General features: G+C 37.6%; 1 protein-coding gene across 3 annotated transcripts in view; it reads right to left on the minus strand.

The window, feature by feature from the left end:
* Window positions 1-282: 282 nt before the first annotated feature.
* LOC127813427 (copper-transporting ATPase PAA2, chloroplastic) overlaps window positions 283-21,865 on the minus strand; it is a 119,442-nt gene continuing 97,859 nt past the window's right edge. For all 3 annotated transcript variants that reach the window (XM_052354388.1, XM_052354387.1, XM_052354389.1), the window contains 4 exons: window positions 6,657-6,831; window positions 3,650-3,781; window positions 2,716-2,866; window positions 283-577 (listed from right to left, as the gene is read on the minus strand). In XM_052354388.1, the coding sequence (XP_052210348.1) occupies window positions 480-577; window positions 2,716-2,866; window positions 3,650-3,781; window positions 6,657-6,831 (556 nt within the window). In that variant the 3' untranslated portion in view covers window positions 283-479. The remainder of the gene's footprint in view (window positions 578-2,715; window positions 2,867-3,649; window positions 3,782-6,656; window positions 6,832-21,865) is intronic.

Genomic DNA, 21,865 nt, shown 5'->3' on the forward strand with positions numbered 1-21,865 from the left:
CACCAACTTTCTTTCTGTGAGCTTAGCAGCATCCTAATAAAAGAATGAATTGGAATTTGGTTTATTTTTATTCCAGTTCAGCTCTAATTTGTATCTGAAATTGGTTCCAGTTTTGAGTTTTCCAATGGCCTGTCCACTCACTTGGCATTATTTCCCCTTCTCTTTTTCTTCTATGTTCTCTTAACAAATACAAACAGTTCCTGGGAACACCCACTATAAAAACTCATCTCCTGTCCCCACCCCATTTAGGAGCCTCAGTTAATCTTCTAAGCAGCAAAGAAATTAAAAATCAGAACTACATATCATTTCTATTTGCAGTTTAACAAGTACTAGCAATTTAATGATTCCATACATATGTTCTCATCCGCAAAGATTTACATTGAATAAAGGAGTCATCAAACTTTGAGTCATTCAACTTTCTTCTATGATAGGTGGACAGGGTTGGAGGGAGGGTTTACCATGTGATTAGCTCGGGATTGTCAGGGAGCTAAGCTCTTTTTCTTGCTCCAAGAGCCATGGAACTGCAGAAGTAACGAGTTGGTAACAACAAATATTGAGCTCAATGCCATCAATCCACCTGAAATACAGCAAGCGTTCAATTTACTGTCCAATGATCTATGTATCAAGAATAGAATATGTAAATCTGAATGCCGATATGTGTGGTTCCATTGCCAATCCTGCAGATATAGTTTGTTGGACAAACCAAAAAGTGGTTGAATACTGTTGCAATCTGCCCATTTTGAGCAAGCCAAGAATTTAACCAACTATAATGTCCCTCCTATTGACCAAGACTGCCCCTTTTACCAGATGGACGATCGATGCGGAAATTATAAAACATAAGATGAGGTTTCTAAACAAATCCAGGAATCCCAATTTGGGATTTTGAATTTCCACGAACATTTGTGTACTTTTATGCTATGGTGAGCACAGGGAAACAATCTTTCAATAACTCCATTACTAGGCTTGGTGGGAAAAGATGATGTCCTGTGTTTGAAATTAAATAGTAGAAATTGCCCTTAACTAAGAGTGTAATAAAAAATTCAAAAATAACGGGCAATAAATTGATATAAACATTAAAAAAATAATATATGTACAAGAACTTAGAAAACAATAGATTAAGTCATAGGTTGAGTAGTGCCTTAATATTTCTAGCCTTGAAGGTATTTCTCCTATTCACAATTGGTATGAAGTTGAACAAAGGAGGGTTGCATTTGGTAGCCAATACCAGGTAAAAATTTTCAAATTTTATATCATGATTCTAGATATTCAGGTAAGCAACCTCCCCTGGTAGGATTAATGCTTGATATTGCTGTTAGCAAACCATAAATTGTCATTAGAAATCTAGGAAGTGGAAATACTTCATTTGGAGTGTCATACCTATGTCAACACATGAATTAGACACAAATACTCATTAGACACCTTGAAATATATGTCAAACATGTCAACTTTCATTTCCTAATTGTTCATAATATTTTAAGTTTAGTTTAGTGATGCAGAAGCCAAACCAAAGAAACAAGGATAATCCTGATTATTTGAAAATAGTAGCAATAAATATTATTCATCAAAGTCTTTCTTTCAATGCTTCTCTAAAGAATTATTTATAGACAACTAATAAATAGAAACCTATTCTAACTAAAATTTCTTGGTATAATCAAATTAAGATTATAAAGGTAATCCCTATCTAATTAGGATTTTAGGAAATAAAAGAAATTAAAAGAAACTTAGGAAACAAATTATAATAAAGAAACTAATAAAACAATAAACAATACTAATTTTTACTGTTACGCCTCAAATATTGTTTCCCAAAATATTTTTCTCTATGATCTTCATCATGAAGTTCCAAATAAGGCACCGTATTTTAGCCTCAGGGATAGTTTGATCACTGTGCTTTAAGAAGGACCAAATAAGACATTGAAGTTTTAGATTTGGGGCCAATTTAGCCCCTATACTTTAAAAAGTGCCAAATAAGCCATTATACTTTCAAATTCAGGACCACATTAGGCATTGTGGTAGATGTTTTTCTAATGTCATCCAATGGCATTTTAATTTTATTAATAACGCCAACTCCATCCCCTTTTAGAATAACCCACATCGTCACAAACATGGACCATACAGTTGCAGTTTGTGCTTTTCAAAGTACAGTGACCAACTTGGTCCTAGCTCTTAAAAGTATAGTGGCTTATCTGGCCCTTTATAAAGTACAGTTGCTTATTTGGCACTTCACTCTTTTAAGTTTTTGACACATTAGGACACAATAGACATGTATGCATACGGGTAGGAGATGTGATAAACATACCTGAGGAACAAATGAATTTCTAACAGAATTTTTATTTTTATAACAAATATGGTAAAATTTTTAGATATATAAAAACAAGAAACACAATTAACCTAATTAAAACACTCAGAAAAATAAGGACATTCTCTTTTTAAATGATGTTTATATTATCTTATATTTTTTGGCTAGTTGATGTTTATATATTATTAGTATGAATTTAATGGTATTTTTATGTTAGTGATAACTTTTCAACAGTTTTCTATATTACCATTACCATAAAATGGACATTAACAAAAAAAGATACAGAGATCTTATGTTTTTTTATTTTACCATATCTGTATCTTTATCTTATTAAATCATATCTGCATCTGGTTTTGGGATATGTACCAAATAATAGTGCAGAATAATCTTAATTACAGGTATAGTAATATCTTATTTACCTGAAAGTGAAGGTGTCATGGCAAAATCGAATTTGGGAAGAAGTACCCCAGCTGCTATGGGAATGGCCACTACATTATAGGCTACTGCCCATGACAAATTTTGATGAACTTTTGTCATTGTTGCTTGAGCAAGATCTAGCGCATCTACTAGCTGCAAGGAACAAATATAATAGATGTTGGTGGGAGAGTTTAATCAAATAAACTAAAATAAGTAGACAGAGATGGATTCTGAACACATTGGTTGTTATTTCTTCCATATCAAGGGTAGCTAGAAATATATTCTAGATTCCAACAACTGATATCAATAGTTCATATAGACCTTTCTAAGTCATAAAATTGTAAGGGGGTCACACTCGAGAAACAAAATATCAACCTTGAAGAAAATACCCATCAAAACAGAATTATATTAGAATATTAATTTAATTTTAAAATACTTGATAAAGATCAACTTCTTGCAAATATAAATCTTATGGGATTTTTTTTTTTTATGCACTGAAAATTCAGACATAGGAAAGCTAAAGAAATTACCATTACATGTGAGTGCAGCACCCCATACCCTCAAAATCGGATAGGGTACTACCACTGATGTGCAACACTCCAAAGTGTCCAATTTCTAAGAAATGAGATGATGGTACCATCTTCTATGAAAAAACCCGGTTTATACCTTTGGAAAATTTGATGTAATCAACAACTAAATTACAATATTCTAACCTTAGTACACTGGCTGTTTATGATATCTATTTTTGCTTCTCTGTGGTACTAGGCAAGACATCAAGAAACATGATTTCTTGCCATCAAGGTTGAGAAATCAACTAGATGCTACTCCACTTTCTGTGGATCTGGAACAGGCTTTGACAAATTATTCACTTACAGCAAGGTAGAATATATATATATATATATATATAGAGAGAGAGAGAGAGAGATAGATACAGACCTGTGAAAGTTTGTTTCCAAGTAGTATTATAGATGCTGAATTTGATGCAGCATTTTCTTGATTTCCAATTTGCAAAGCAATCCCAACGTCAGCAAGGGCCAAAGAGGGCGCATCATTAATGCCATCACCAACCTTCAAAGTATCCAAGCATGTTAGTAGGATTATGGATACTACTAATAGATAATCTATAACAATGGTATATAATTTGGGAATACAATGTCTTGCTTGGCAGTTGCAACAGAGGAGCTAGCAGTGCAGGAAATTTTATGCCTAAAGATTTGCTAAGGACGAGCAAATTATAGATAGGCATTGTATGACCAAACTAATGATTGATAATTTAGACAAGTTTAAAATTTTTTTAAGTTCAATACAAGTTAATGTAGGTTGGTGCCCACATTCAACAACTTACCCAAAGTGATGTTGCAGGCTATGTATGGATATTAAACTAAGCTGATTGATCTGGTGTAGAAAACATAAGTGTTATTTACTGGTAATATCTTTTTGCAATTGCTACATCTGCTATGAGTTCTGTATTGTGAAGCAAAGCCAACAGGAGAAAAACATATCTGCTGATGGAATAACTTACGCCACTGTTATTCAGTTAGCTACTTCCAGAGAGGGTAAGAAGGATAGATAAGAAAAAGGAGAGCTCAAATTAGGTCATCTAGAAATATTCAGAGACTGCCATAATTGACTATACTTTTTGTTCTTCAGCATTGCAGGACGGAACTTCATTTCTTTTATTTTAATACATATATTGTATGAAAATAACTGCCTGACAAGCTATGATGTCAGCCTTATCGTTGAGTTTCTAACTAATCACTTAAGCATTTCAGGGTATCAGAACCAAATTCAAGAAAAATACAAAATTTTTGCATATATATATATATACAAAAATAGCAAGTCAAACCAAGCCAATTTATATATAGATATATAAATTGGCTTGGTTTGACTTACTATTAAGGATATATGGTTTAGCCTTGGATCAAAAGTTTGGAAATAACAATTGCCAGTTCAGCTCTAGGTCTAGTGAAGCTGAACCATGAGAATCCCAACATGCCTTATTTTGTTCCACCTTTGTTAGTAAGATAAATAGGACAGTACAACTAACAAAGAACCAACTCAAAGACTTGTAAACTCAGCAAAACTGAAGAAATCTACACACACTGACTACCCAACAATTAGAGGTTAAAATGAGCAGAAACAGCTTTAAATAGCGCCCCCCCCTCACCAAATTGAATAAAATAACTGAAACATATTGTTCTAGCAAAAATAATAACAAAACAAAGCTAGGAGGCTCTTCTACTAATGTAGCTGGCAAGCAAAAGGAGGATTCCGAGCAAGAACAAAAAGAAAATAATAGGAAGAACAGCGAAGCTTGAGAGAAATTCTGGAGAGATTCATATTTCTCTGGAAAATTGTGAACACTGAATGAATGAACTGAATAATACAACTTGAGTTAATGTACTACCTCGACTAGCTAAAAACTAATTCTCTAACAAACTAACAGCTCAAAGCCTCCTGTCAGTAACAAACTAAAAAATAACTGTTAACAGAACAGAGCCTCCTCTTTCCTTAAATATCTCTATTCTCGCACACTTTTTTCTCAACACCAAGTATCAATATGCTTGCAACAGCTCCAATCAAAAGATTCCACAAATTAGGTTTTCTAGATAAAGAAAAAGGAAAAGTTATCAAATGAGAAAAAAAAAGTTTCATGAATGGATATGGTAGTAGACTCACCCAATGCCACTCTATTGGAAAATTTATGATGATCTTAATATACTTTTTTACAAGATAACCACAAATATGGGGTCAAGCTCTGGGACAAACTTAAATTTCCAATAAAACAAAAGTAAACAAAAGAAAGATGAAAAATGGAAGAAATGTGAGGAGAGACGAGAGATAGAAGCAAACGACATAGATGGCTAATAAGAGAAAATCTATGATCAACTTCCCATGCTTAATGAGGTATAATGAACATAAATGCCATCTCATGCTAAATCTTAAATAACATAAAATTCCCCAAAACCAACAAGAAGTTAATATGATCAACTTCTCCTAACCCCATGTACTTACCTTAATGAGGTATAATGAACATATATACCCTCTCATGCTAAATCTTAAATAACATAAGATTCCCCAAAACCAACAAGAAATTAATTGAACTGAATATCTATCTTCATTTGAAATACCATGGTAAGAGCCAAATTTTGCCAGAGTTACAAAAGATATGGTGATGCAGGACTGCAGATGCAAAAAGTTGAAGAATAAGAGAAGAAAATGGGGGAAGATGGATAAGAAGAAGAATTATAGGGGAGGGAACCCCAGAGAGAGAGAGAGAGAGAGAGAGAGAGAGAGAGAATTCAGTATTCTTATTCAAAATCAATAACCTCAACAATTTATAGGCTAAAACTAAAAGATAAATATTCTAGTTAAAAGTATCCAAGTGAAAAAATAAAAGCTAAAAAATCTAAAATCTAAAATCTAAAATCTAAATAAAATAAAATAAAATAAATCAAAAACTAAATTTCCTATCATATGGTCATGGATAGAGATGGTTGAAAAGCTAGAATTCATGTAACTAACCTCACCTAGTGCAATTATCAATTAAGGCTTCCAATTGTTTTTGTTGTTTGCTTAGTATATCAAGATCTGGATTATTAATCAAAAAATCAAATGAACTAGAAGGTCTGGGATTAAGGTCTATAGCAACCCAGTACATTCACCTTAATGATGGATAAAATACTTAAAAACCCCCTCATACTAAACCTTAAGTAACATAACACATTTCCAAAACCAATAGGAAGAGGGGGTTCATTGAATTTAACATCTTCTTTCATTTCATACATGATAGTAATGGTCGAGTTTTTGACAAAGGTGCTTCCTCAGTATATCAAATTTTGGATTATTAACAAAAGTATCTAAGGAATTAAAGAGAGAGATTCTTAACACATCAAAATTTATGATTTCATTGGTATAGAACACCCTGATTAAAGAGGATTACCATAGCCACGCGATGGCCTGAAGCTTGAAGGGTTGATATGATACCAGATTTCTGTTGTGGAGCCAAGGAAGCATGGATAAATTCACTTCCTATTCCAACTGCATTGGCTATAGTTGCAACTGCATCTTCCCTGTCTCCTGATAAGAGGATTGTTTGGATTCCCTTCTGAGAAAGCCTGCCAGACAGGAGTACAATTTAAGAACACATACTAGAGGCTATCACATGCTAAGGAATGGGAAGTGGAAAAATCTCAGATCAATAAATTCATGAAGAGTGGGATTCCACACTCCTAATGCAAACTGTAAAATAAAATAATGTGAAAGTGTATTTCATAAAAGAGGTGTACAATGACTTATATACATGCATCCTATTCTAATGTAAGGAAACAATACATTCTAGGGATATACACAAAATACATATAAACCATCAAAGTATATATATATATATAGTTAGTTAGTTAGTTAATATAAAGATCATGATCCTCTTAATCCCCGTCAAGGTAGAGCATAAATGTTGATTATGCCAAGCTTGGTGCATATGTAGCTGAAACGAGAACCTCTGAGCGATTTAGAGAACAAGTCAGCTAATGGATCATGAAAACCCACAAAAATGATGTGATAACTGTTGGAAAAATTAAAATCAAATCCTAGAACTTTCTCACATAGCTGAGAACTAAGTGATAAGGTTGCTTTGAGTTTACAAGATTAAAGGATGAGGTGATAAGGCTGTTAGGAGATAAGAAAGGATTACAAGATTACAGAGATAAAGGTGATAAGGTTCCAAGATCAAAGGGATGAGGCAGTTTGAAAAAGGATAATTCCGGCAAGTTTAAAGTTCATTTGATGTACTTTATCTTCAAAATTTGTTCCTGACTTTTAGGAGATATTTTAGATGATTTCTTGTATATATATCCCATACTTGAATTCAATAAGAAATCAAGTAAGCTTTCCAGATTATTCAACTTATTTTATTCTTGTTCATGGTATCAGAGCTTGGTTAATGGCCAATACCAATCCTTCCACCAATTCCTCATCGTTCTCTGCACTAAAGGGTACAACTTCTTCTATACAAAACCCTAACCAGCCATCATCTTTTGAAAATCATTCCCTTTAGATCACTCAACACAAACTAAATGGAACCAATTTCAGATAATGGTTATAGTTCGTCTTCCTTGTTCTCAAGGGTAAAGGAAAAGTAGGGTATGCCACTAGTGCAATTCCAATGCTCGCCTCACAGACATGACTTATGGTGCTTGAGATGTAGAAAATTCCATTGTAATGGCATGGTTAATCAATTCCATGGAACCAAAAATCAGGAGAATCTACTTGTTTTACAAGACAACCAAATAAAAATGGGAGGTAGTGCAAGAAATATACTTAGATTTGGAAAACACATCATAGTGTTTTGAAGTTTAGTAAAAAATCCAAGAAACACGACAAGGGAATAAATCAGTCACTGAATACTACAATTCATTGACTGAATTATGGCAAGAGATGGATTTGTTTTATGATATGGAGTGGAACTATCCAGAAGATGGAGTCAAATTTACTCAAATGCTTGAGAAGGAGTGGATCTTTAATTTCCTACTGGGGTTGAATAAAGAATTGGATAAGGTACGTGGCACGTTGCTAGGCACTAAGCCCTTTCCCACTTTTCGTGAAGTTTTTGCAGAATTTATACGGGAAGGGAGTAGAAGATGGGTATTGCTCACCAGCCCGTCAACTACCGAGTCAGATACATCCTTATCTGCATTGACTACTCATCAGAACAAGACAAACTCTTCAAATCAACAAAATCAGAAAGCTGGTAAGGATCAACTATGGTGCAATTATTACAACAAGCCAAACCATACAAAAGATACATGTTGGAAACTCCATGAAAAATTAGCTGATTGGAAACCACGCAGCCAGAGGGAGTCAAACCAAGCCCTTACTACCAAAACATCCACCGACAAAAGATAAGTCTGGTAATTTAAGCTTGTTTTCTGAACAGATTAAATTGCTACAAAATTTATTGAGCAACCCAAATCTCCATAAGGAAATAGAAGCTACATCCACTCCTTCTGTGGCCATTGTTGCTCATAAAGGTAATAACAGCCTTTCATGTTTTACAAATAGTCATATAGATGAAGGTTGAATAATTGATACTGGTGCATCAGATCACATGATTGAAAATTGAACTATTTTTTCAACTTATGAAGAGTGTGGTGATGATATTAAAATCATCAAGGCAAATGGCTTAGTGTCAAAAGTAGTGGGTCGTGGTTTTATTGCTGTACTAAGACTAAGGTTAAAATTGATTTTCTATGTTCTGAAATTAAACTGCAATCTTGCTTCCATTAGCAAGCTTTCGAGAGACCAAAAAGATGCGGTAACATTTTTCCCTTCTCTTTGTGTGTTTTAGGACATGTCTTCGGGAGAGACGATTGGCAGTGCTAACGATAAAAATGATCTCTACATTCATAACAATGTCGGTTCTACCTCTAACATTCAATTACCTAAAAATGTTTCATTGTCTATTTCTTCACATACAAAATAATGCTTTGGTGTAACATTCAATTACCTTAAAACTTTGTATCCAAACTTGTTTAGCAATAAAGATCCTGTCATGATCCTAGGATTTAGCTAGGGTCTTAGAAGGAATTGGAAGGAATTTGGGGAAGAACAGAGAAGAAATGAAGGGGGAGATTGAACATAATTAGGGAGAAAGTAAAGAGAAATGAGAGGGAGGATGGAGAGAAATTTAGAGAGAAATCAGAATATTTATTTATCATTCCAAACATAATCATCTCTTCTTACAATGGGCCTTTTTATAGGCATAGGTAGCTCCTTAACTAATTTCTAACAGCACCCATGTACTCCTAACAAACAACCAAATATCTCGTACCAAACTAATATAAGTCTATTACAATATTACCCCTTTATTATATCCCTATCATAATATTACCCTTCTAATCCTCCTAGGGACATGACAATTTCCTCCACTTGAAATGTTTCTTGTCCCTAAGAAACTTATTACCACCTAGCCATTGCTTCTTTATCCAATGCCCGCCTTCTCTATTTGATTTTTCTTTCTTTCTTTCCTTGTCCTTCTAGGCCTTTTCTTCTTTCTCGTTCTTAAGTATCCAAGATCAAGCCTCATCGTAATTCAGCCCAGAACTCCAATAGGAGCAATCTGATAGAGTTCAAGTTCAATACTAGCAGCAATTGTTCCTACACCTCCATGGTGCACCACAGCTGCACATTGAAAGATATCAACAGCATCCTCGAAATGTAGCAATGGAGGATTGCAGATTTGCCTTGGATACTCATACCAAGGCCGTTTGTGAGCATTAGCATTAGGAGTTGCTGCAACTTCAATTTCAACCAACGATTCATCCCTCCATGCAGTATACAACAACTTGGATTTGCTAGTGGAAGTAAAAAATAGCACAGCAACAGAAGTTGTGTTCTCCTTAGCAAAACCTTTGGCTTCTTCCGCTATATCCCTTAGCTTTCCTCCAGCTAGTGCTGTCTTCACCTTCTCATTGCCTATTTCATCCCAAGTTAAGGATAGTTCAACCTGCTTCGGAACCAAAATCCCATCGAAAGAATGCCTCTTCTCAACCTCTAGCTTCTTCCTTACTGCCAGTCCAAGTTCATCAGCCTTAGGGTCAATTTCCATAGAGTCAATATAAGATTGTTTAGGTCCTTTGATACCATTTCCCTAATCCCATGCTGTTCCATCAGCATCTCTATCTCTCTATTTCTTCTTTAGTGCCTTCAATGTTAATTCTTATTAGCATCTCTATCTCTCTGGTTCTTCTTCAGTGCCTTCAATGTTAATTCTTGGAGCCTAGCACTATCAGTAGCACGCTTGAGAGTCTTGGGCTGAAGCACCGTCACCATTGGCCTCAACTCTTCGTTCAAGCCAATTAAGAAGCTTGAAACTAAATAGGACTCTGTCAAATAGGGGTTATGATTGAGCATCAAGGCTATCAGCTCTTCAAACCTCAATTGGTACTCCATCACTGACCCCACCTGCCTGATTTTGTTGAACTCCTCCACCACATTAGACCAGCCCCAATCTCCAAGCCCCTTCTTAGGCTGCCTCATTTTAAGGGACTCCTCTTGGTTAGAACTTCCGTGATAATCATCAAAGAATTCCGCGGAAAAGCTATAATGATACTTCTTAGTTAGTATCATTGCAAGCTCCTGTAATTGCTCCTGTAACATATGGCCGGATTCCTTGCTTGTATCATGCACCACACTCCCTGTTTCCTTGTTGTTCCTAGCTGAAAATACAGCCTTCTTTTGCTGCCCTTGAGACTCCATTTGTCTCATGCATGAACTGCTCCCCATGGTCGACTTCTCACCAACGGAACACTGCAAAGCCCAACGAGTAAAAGTCATGTACATTGAATCCCTTATCTCCCTTCGATATTTGCTTCACAACAAGCACCTTGGATAAACGATTGCCTCTCAACACTCCACGGCCTTTATTTCTCAGCAAGATGAGCCACCTACCTTCCCTAATCTGCAATTAATTGCTGATCAGGAGTTTAGGACTGACGGCAATCCAAGCTGATTGCTGAAATTCACTGCAACGGACCACTACAGATCAGTTGTTGCTCCGATTTGCTCCACTTTGGATATGCGAATGTGGCTGATCTGTCCTTGAATTCCGTAACCAAGATAGTCTGAATTTGCTGGAATTCACGTGTATTCCTTCCACTCCCTAGAATTCCGCCCGATTGACGGCATTTCTCCAATGGAATTGTTTGCTACAATCGTTTCCAACACTCGATCACAGCAAATCCAAGATCGCCCAGACTCTCTGTGTGACTGTTGTGATTCAACGACTGCCCCAATCACCGTCCAAGCTCCCAGCCCAATTTGCAATCGTTTATGATTCCAAAATTCACCAGAACTCACTGCTAGTTCAAATCACAACACCCACTGCAAAATAGCGATCACTTCGAATTTCAAGCTGAGAACTGCCTACTCGCTGGTCACGACACCTTCCTTGAGTGATTGTGCTGCACCCACAAATTTTTTTTTCTGGAATTGAGGATCGATTACTGTGGAAGGAGGTTGAGGACCGTCGCTAAGATACAACGGCCAAGATCACCTACTCGACCAAACCATGATCGCTAGAACCCCGCTACACAACCGTGATCGCTTGCTCCTAGCCGTTTGCGTCAACCTCTGGTCACCTCCTCTATCACGGTCGGATATGAAAATCACTAGCCAGATACCGTCCTTCGAAGTCACCTCCAGAAGTCGGCAACACTGAGTTTCACAACCGAGCGTCACTGCTGACTTCGCCTCCAAAAAATCGGCAATACTTCCAATTAGTTCCTTCAACTCAACCACCAGAGTCTTAGCTGAAGTCACTCCTCCAAATCCGAGCTGACACTCACCTCCTCGTGCATCGGAATCAATTTCGAGATTCAAGGGACGTTTTCGTTTTCAAAACTCGGACAATAATGTCTCTTATATGCAACTGAATTGCCAATCAGAACCACCTAACATAACGGATCAACCACCTTCGTACTCACCAGATTTCATCATCGAGAGTCCTTCGTTGGAAATTACCTGCGTCCAGAAGCAGTAGCCCCGACCCAATCGGAATTCGTCTGGCTATCTCGCCGCCAAAATTCGCTTTATCGCAATTGCCAAGGAAAACTGCCCACCACGGTAGTCGCCTTCAACTGGAATCAAATCCACAACCAAGGATTGATTGCTTTGATATCATTTGCCATGACCCTAGGATTTAGCTAGGGTCTTAGAAGGAATTGGAAGGAATTTGGGGAAGAACAAAGAAGAAATGAAGGGAGAGATTGAACAGAATTAGGGAGAAAGTAAAGAGAAATGAGAGGGAGGATGGAGAGAAATTTAGAGAGAAATCAGAATATTCATTTATCATTCCAAACATAATCATCTCCTATTACAATGGGCCTTTTTATAAGCATAGGTAACTCCTTAACTAATTTCTAACAGCACCCAAATATCTCCTAACAAACTAATATAAGTCTATTACAATATTACCCATTTATTATATCCCTATCACAATATTACCCTTCTAATCCTCCTAGGGACATGATAGATCCTTCCTTATTTCAATGTGAACATTGCATTTAAGCTAAACAAACTAGAAATAAATTATCCTTCTCATCTATATCAAATGTCAAAACCATCTCATCTCATACATAGTGACATTTGGGGTTTTGCTCGCTCACCTTCTATCATAGTTTCTAAATGATTCATTACATTTATTGATGATCACACTCGTGTTTGTTGGGTGTACCTTATTGTGATGTTTTGAGAGAAAAATGTTGTGTCTATTATTCACAATGAGATACATATGTATATATACCAATAAGGTACAACTAGGTTTAGCACAAGGTACAATTCTATCTCTAATATATATATATATATAATATATATAATATATGTACAATACTATATATAATATATGTATAACACTAATTCTAACACTCCCCCTCAAGCGGGCGCATATGTATCATATGTGTCAAGCTTGGTACAAATGTAGGCAAGTCGTGGACCTCGTAACGCCTTGGTAAGAAGATCAATCAGCTGGTTATTAGAGCCAACAAATGACGTACTAATCTCTTGAAATATTAATTTCTATCTCACAAAGGTACAACTAGGTTTAGCACAAGGTACAAATCTATCTCTAATATATATATATATAGTATGTACAATACTATATATAATATATGTATAACACTAATTCTAACACTCCCCATCAAGCGGGCGCATATATATCATGTGCCAAGCTTGGTACAAGTATAGGCAAGTCATGGACCCCGTAACACTTTGGTAAGAAGATCAGTCAGCTAGTTATTAGAGCCAACAAATGACAAAGGTATAACTCTATCTCTAATATATATATATAATATGTACAACATTATATATAATATATGTATAACACTAATTCTAACACTCCCTCTCAAGCGAGCGCATATATATCATATGTGCCAAGCTTGGTACAAATGTAGGCAAGTCATGCACCCCGTAGCGCCTTGGTAAAAAGATCAGTCAACTATCATGACCCAAGGAATAATAGAAGGGCATCATTGTAATAAGGTTGCAATGGTTTGTTAGGATATTTTTACAAGTTGTTAGAGCACATGGGTGCTGTTAGGATGCTGTTAGAAATTAGTTAACTAGCTACCATGCCCGTAAAAAGGCCAATTGTAAGAGGAGAGGATAAGCTTGATTTGAATGAATTCTTGATTCTCATTTCTCCCTAAGACTCTCTCCAATCTCCCTCAAGTTCTCCCCTTTTCTCCCATTATCTCTCCCTCTTTCTACTGATTTTTCCCCTCCTACAATTCTAATTTCTTCTCCCAATTCCTATCACAATCCTAACTAATCCTAGGGTTGTGACAAATGGTATCAGAGCAGTCAATCATTGGCTGTGGATTTGATTCCAGTTGAAGGCGACTACTGTGGTGAGCGATTTTCCTTGGTGATTGCGGTAAGGCAGATTTTGACGGCGTGTGGATTTGATTCTAGTTGATTGGAACTTCCAGATGAGCAAGCAAGCCCAACCCAGACGGTGAGAAGCGATTCTGGGTGAGGCAAAGCGTTGCGAATAGACAACGCTCGCGATTGGTGAGGGAGTCCGTCAAATGCGTTCTCGGAAGCTCGTGGACTGCAGTTTGCACATCGTCTGGCGAAGTCAAGTAGCAATGTCGGAAGCGAGTCAAGTTGCTTAAGATGAGGACGAGACTCACTTCAAAAGGCGACTTTGAAGGACGGTAATGGAGTCGACCTCGGCTATCCAAGCAAGCTTAGGGAGTGACAACAGTGACGCAGGTTGGTCAAGCAACTGGAGTGGGTGACACGAATGGCCAGGAGGTCGTGATTTGGACTTGGGAGTGTTGCGACTGTCCAAGGTGAGCATGAGTCCGTCGAAGGTGAAGCAGACGACCTAGGCGCGTGCGACTGAAGCGGAAGACAGGTTGCAGGAGCTCCGCTGGAGTTGACGACAAGGGTGAGGAAGGCTGTCGCAGCCAGTTCAAATGGATTCGGTGAATAGCCCTTGTCAAATGAGGAAGAATTGAGAGAGAAGCAGGTGGTAGCTTCGAAGCGGGAATTCGACTGTCGAAATAGATAGCAACAATTTCTGACGAGCTAGAGTAGCGTCGATTGAACAAGGAGGCGAAGCTGAGCAAGCATTTCGGCTCTGGAATTAAATTTGACGCTGGCCAGGAGAGTGCCGACGGTGATACCGAGCTGAATCTTAAGTCAAATAAGAAGGGCTTAGCTAATCGATTTGGATTGAGGAGACAAAGGTGCCAATTCTGACGTGGAGGGACGACGTGAAGAGGGAATAGGTCTAGGTCTCGGCTAAGAAGCCCGGTAATTTCAGTATTTGATTCCAGCAAGGTTCGGAGCAGCTGGGAGTGAATTTTTGAAGGCGAATTTGGATGGGTGATTCTGGGCTGTGACTTGTGGCGCTCCTTTGCGGTAATTATGATCAAACTTCATTAAGGTAGATCATAATGGAGTAGTAATTTTAGGCGGTGGATTCCAATCGAAATTCTATACTGTGAGCAAAGGGAAACAAAGGTTAATTTTGGCTTTGAATTTTGGTTAACTTGTTTGAAGAAGAGTGGTATGTATTGGTCTTTCAAGTGTCATGTTCGTGAGATGTCGACCATGGGAAGCAGGGCACACATGAAACAAAAGGGGTCTCAATTGCAGTCGAATGATGCTGCTTTTTCAGTGGTTAATTTTCAAGCAAGAGAGCAGCCTCAATTATAGGGGAATAGTGCTGCATTTTCAGTAGAGTGTTCTACTTGTGAAGCTAGGCGAGGCAGTGCATACATGGGTCAGATGAGCCTTCAATTGCAGCAGAAGAAAGCTTCCTTTTCAGTTGGAATGGAGCCTTAATGACAGGCAAAGAAGGCTGCATTTTCAGTTGACCAGAAGCATCAAACATGGGGAAAGGATTTTGCGAAGGAGATCAGCCACGGGAATAAGGAAAAAAGAAGTGGGATTGATGAAGAGTGCGAGGAATTTGGCCGTATGTTCCGTGAGAAGCTACAAGAGTTTGCGATGATACTTATTAAGAAGTATTTTTACAATTTTCCGGTAGAATATTTTGATGATTATCACGGAAATTTTAACAAGGAGGAATTCCTTAGAGTGGAGCAGTCAAAGGAGGAGACAAGATTACGAACGATCAATTCACTGCCTACTCTAGACTTTGGGTAGAAAAAGAAACATTTTGACGGAGGCAGCAGTGACTAGAAAGATGGCTGCAATATTGAGAGTAATTTTGGTGGTGAAAAGCATAATCTCAAGGAAAATTATATTGATTAGGTTGATAGGACAGCAGATCAAAAGGAGCCCACGAATCCTTTTGAAGGAGAAGTGCATGTAGAGAAATATCTCGACGAAGACGGGGAAAAAGAAGCTGCTGGATTACTTGCATGGAATCAAGAGGAACTAACTGAAAAATCAATCAATATTAAGGAAGTTGTTGCTGGAATCAAAGCCAATTTATCAATGGTAACTGTTAAAATATCTGAAGATAGAGATAGGTTGCAGCTGAGATCAAGATAGAGATAGGTTGTTTTTTATTCTTTTATCTTTTGTATTTATTCTTATGTTTTATCTTCTTATTGTATTTAAATTGATGTAATATAATCCTAGATAGAAGGTAAGTAATCTAGTCCTAAAATATAGGATAATTCTTAGGAATCTCTTGTATAAATTTTATTATTGACATCAATAAAATGATAAGGAATACTGGTTCCTTTTTCCCAACATGGTATCAAAGCTTGCTGATCCAAGCCTTCTCTTCTAGTAACCAGTGCCTTCATTGCACAATCCTTTTTTTTAGTGCCTTCATTGCTCGTGCCTTAATAGCACCCGTTTTTTGGGTTCTAGCCATCTAAACCATTCATCATTCTGCTCTTCCTTCATAACCATGTCAGAAACATCAACAAATCCGTCTTCTTCACCATCACTAGAGAAACAGTTCCAGTGGATCAACCTCCTTTTGCCGGCGAACTACCAAGTGTTCACCAATCATACCGGCTAGATGGTAGGAATTTTCTTCAATAGTCGTAGCTAATCAAAACCTTTCTTAAGGGCCGAGGAAAGAGCACTCACCTAACTGGGAATCCTCCACCGAAAACTGACCCAAGCTTCAGTACATGGGATATGGAAGACTCCAGCATCATGTCGTGGCTATGGAGCACAATACAACCAGATATTAGCAGGAACTTTATGTTCCTTAGTACTGCCCGAGAAGTTTGGAAGACTATTTATTAGACTTAAAGGCCAAGGATGCATCTGTAATCTTTGATGTCAAAACAAAGATCAATGGTTCAACGCAAGGCCAATTAATAGTCACAGAGTATTATAATCTGATGCTAGGCCTATGGTTAGAGATCGATCAATACCAAGCTATAAAGATGGTGTGCCAAGCGGATACTACTACCCTCAATCAGATTCTTGAAAGAGACTAGATAGTAGAGTTCCTAGCAAGCTTAAATCCCGAGTTCGATCAAGCACGGGTTCAAATTCTCGGTAAGGATAAATTACCTAGCCTAAATGAGATGTTTGCTATTGTTAGAAGTGAAGAAAATAGGATAGGAGCCATGCTTGGTGGATCCATTATGGAAGAATCAGCACTCCTTTCCAACAACAAATCATAGAAGCAGTCAACAAACCAGAATAAGTACAAATCATAGAAGCAGTCAACAAACCAGAATAAGTCCGGACGAGAAGGGCAGTGGTGCACCTTCTGTAATAAGCCGAGGCACACTAAGGAGACCTGCTTCAAGTTGCATGGGAAGGAAGCAGTCCTCAACAGACTTGGTGGATTCAAGAATATAAGGACTCAAGGTCCTCCACAAAACTACCCTCAAAACTACCTTTCAAACAAAGAACATGAGGGAGAAGCAGAAAAGGAAGAAAGGCCGGGTGCTAGAACTGGCACTGGTGTTGGAATGGACTTCAACCAACTCAATAAAAAGGAGATTAATAAGCTGAAGGAGTTCTTAAAGACCATTTAAGATGGAGGAGCATCCTGCTCTATGGCTCAACAAGGTAAACGAATATGTTTTACTCCTTTTTTAGCCTCCAAAACTGGTAGGAATAACACATGGATCTTGGATTCAGGGGCTACTAACCATATGACACCCAATTTCCAGTTTTTTCATACTTATGAGCCTTTTACATCATCCAAACAAATCACTATTGCCAATGGGACCACAATTCCCATTAAAGGAAAAGGCAAAGTTAACTTTGGTCCAAATTTGTTAATAAATTCGGTACTTTATGTACCAGATTTAACCCTCAAACTTATCTCCATAAAACAACTCACTCAAGACCTCAATTGCAATGCTGTTTTCTCTCCATATGTGTGTAAATTTCAGGACATGGACACGGGGAGGACGATTGGTGTGGCTAAAGAGCAACAGTATATCTTACAAGGGAGGAGCACTAAGCCTAAAGATTAGCTGCAGGCAGCCTACTCAACCCAAAAAACAGCCTCTAATCGAGCTGCCATTTGGCTTCATCATCTTCGCCTAGGTCATCCTCCTTTTAGTTTAGTGAAGGAAATGTTTCTTACTTTGTTTAAAACTCTTGATCCTAGTATTTTTCAGTGTGATGTGTGTGTTATGGCCAGACATCATAGAATCTCTTATTCAATTAGCAATAAACTATCATCTAGACCTTTTGCTTTGATTCATTCAGATGTTTGGGGTCCTTCAAGAATTTTCAAATCAGTTAGGGGGCCAAGTGGTTCATCTCAGATTCTCATTCATAGATGGTTGCACTAGAATGTGTTGGGTTTTCTTATTAAAGGATAAGGCTAGTATTGGGACTGTTCTCCCTTATTTTTGCAAAATGATTCACACACAATTTGGAACTCAAATTCAAAAATTTAGGACAGATAATGCAAGGGATTATTTCAATGCTCACTTACATTGGGATAGTCAGCATAAGTACACTCTTGACTTATTGACTGAGACTGGACTGCTAGGAGGAAAGGGAGCTCAAATTCCAATAGATCCAAAAACCAAGCTATGAGAAAATTACTCTGGAGAAGCAATAGATAAAGGGCAGTTCTAAAGGTTGATAGGGAAACTGATATATCTCTCACATACTAGGTTAGACATAGCATTTGGAGTAAGCCTAGTAAGTCAATTCATGCATAGCCCCAATGAGGAACACATGCAAGCAGTAAGGAAAATTCTTCATTATTTGAAAGCTACACCAGACAAAGGCATTCTTTTTGCACCAGGAGCTATTCTAAAAATTCAAGGGGACACGGATGCTTATTATGGAGGCTCTTTAGTTGATAGACGTTCCACAACTGGGTACTGCATATTCCTAGGAGGAAATTTGGTATCTTGGAGAAGTAAGAAACAAGGAGTAGTAGCTCGGTCAAGTGCCGAGGCTGAATTTAGAGCTATGGCTCTTGGTGTGTGAGAACTCTTGTGGCTGAAAATTATCCTAGAAGATTTGAAGATTCAAATACAATATCCTCTTGAGCTTCTATCCGACAATAAATCAGCAATCAATATTGCTCATAATCCGGTACAACACGACCGAACCAAGCACATTGAGATTGACAAGCATTTCGTGAAAGAAAAACTGGAATCCAGGCCGCTGCAAATCTCCTATGTTTCAACTAATCAACAGGTGGCAGATCTTCTCACTAAAGAATTTCCTATTAGGAAATTTGAGGAACTAGTAAGCAAGCTAGGAATGGAAGACATCCACTCACCAGCTTGAGGGGGAGTGTTAAAATATCTGAAGATAGAGATAGATTGTTTTTTATTCTTTTATCTTTTGTATTTATTCTTATGTTTTATCTTCTTATTGTATTTAAATTGATGTAATCTAATCCTAGATAGAAGGTAAGTAATCTAGTCCAATAAAGTAGGAATGTAATCTAGTCCTAAAATATAGGAGAATTCTTAGGAACCTCTTGTATAAATTTTATTATTGACATCAATAAAATGATAAGGAATACCGGTTCCTTTTTCCCAACAGTAACTAAGGATTCAGAACATGAAAGTAGATTGGATGAGGAGATCTGCAAGATCACACTTTACAAGAGTTGGAAGCTAATAAATCAGGGATTGAAATCACAGCAGCCCCTAATTCCAATGCTCACAAACAGCATTGGTTTGAGCACCCAAGGCAAGTCTACAACTCTTCATCACTATATTTCCAGGATGTTGTTGATATTTTTGCAACAAAGATTGGCCATGGGTTGAATGGGAACACAGTAAAGGCAGCCATGGCTGTAGATTCATTATCCATCCTTGTATTGGAAAGGGAGACCGATTTGGTTGGCCAGCTATTGCAGAAGGTGGGGGCATCGAACTTGAACTCGATCAGATTTCTTCAATTGAAGCTCTAGGCCAAAGTATGCTTGGGATGGACCTTGGAAACCTAAGAACGAAGAAGAAGAGGCCTAAAAAATGCAAGCAAGCAAGAAGAATGAAACGGATTGAGAAAGCGGGTATTGGATGAAAAGCAATGAATAGTTGCTGCAAGTTCTTGGAGACAAGAACTCTATCAAGGAGGGGATAATTGTCATGACTCAAGGAATAATAGAAGGACATCATTGTAATAAGGTTGCAATGGTTTGATAGAATATTTTTACAAGTTGTTAGAGCACATGGGTGCTGTTAGGATGCTGTTAGAAATTAGTTAACTAGCTACTATGCTTATAAAAAGGCCAATTGTAAGAGGAGAGGATAGGCTTGATTTGAATGAATTCTTAATTCTCATTTCTCCTCAAGACTCTCTCCAATCTCCCTCAAGTTCTCTCCCTTTCTCTCATTATCTCTCCCTCTTTCTACTGATTTTCCCCCTCCTACAATTCTGATTTCTTCTCCCAATTCCTATCACAACCCTAACTAACTCTAGGGTTGTGACATCAGCTAGTTATTAGAGCCAACAAATGATGTACTAATCTCTTCAAAGATCAATTTTTGTCTCACAAAGTGACAGTCTATCTCTACGTGTCTCTATGTGTTTAGTCTGTTTATGAAAATCTGGATTAGAGGCAATATGAAGAGCCGCTTGATTATCATAAATAAGTTGCATAGGTCTTGAATCTCTAAATTTCAACTCTGTACGTAAGAAGTTGCTTGAGCCAAATCAACTCACATGTGGCTAAAGCCATAGCTTAATATTCCGTTTCTGTGCTAGATCTAGCCACAACATTCTACTTCTTACTATTCCAAGACACCAAATTTCCTCCAATCAGAATACAATAACCCGAGGTAGAGCGCTTATTTGTGGGACAACCAGCCTAATCTGCATCAGTATATCCAACAACTTGCTTGTGTCCTTTGTTCTCAAACAACAAGCCTTTACCAGGAGCACTTTTAATGTATCTCAAGATACGCACTAAAACGTGTCAGTGACTATCACATGGAGAGTCCAAGAATTGACTTACCACACTAACAACAAAAGAGATGTTTGGCTGTGTGATGATGAGATAATTAAGCTTCCTAACTAGTCTCCTATATCACCACGGATCCTCTAATGGTTCCCCCTATCTTGGTACAAACTTAACATTAGGATCCATAGGAGTATCTATAGGCCGGGAATCAAGCATACCAATCTCTTCCAAAATATCTAAGGCATACTTCCTTTGAGAGATGCACACACCATGGGCAAATTGAGCTATCTCAATGCTAAGAAAATACTTCAACCTGCCCAAATCCTTGGTCTGGAAATAAGAATGCAAATGAGTCTTCAACTGTCGAATACCAACATCATCATCTCCTGTAATAATAATGTCATCTACGTACACCACCAATAATATGACTCCACCAGGAGAATGACGATAGAAAACATAATGATCAACTTCACTTCTACTCATACCAAAAGATTGGATGACCGAATTGAAGCGACCAAACCAACACCGAGGAGATTGCTTCAGGCCATATAAGGATTTCTTCTTGCGACATACCAGTTGGGACTCTCCCTAAGCAACAAAACCAGGAGGTTGCACCATATACACTTCCTTTTAAAGGTCGCCGTGAAGAAAAATAATTTTAACATCCAACTGATAAAGAGGCCATTGTTGAATAGTGGCTATAGCAAGAAAAGCACGAACATAAGCAATCTTAGATACAAGAGAGTGTGTATCACCATAATCTAGGCAAAAAATTTGAGTATAGCCCTTAGCAACCAACCGAGCCTTTAGAC

Source organism: Diospyros lotus, chromosome 11, assembly GCF_014633365.1.
Source record: "Diospyros lotus cultivar Yz01 chromosome 11, ASM1463336v1, whole genome shotgun sequence".
NCBI classification, from domain to species: Eukaryota; Viridiplantae; Streptophyta; class Magnoliopsida; order Ericales; family Ebenaceae; genus Diospyros; species Diospyros lotus.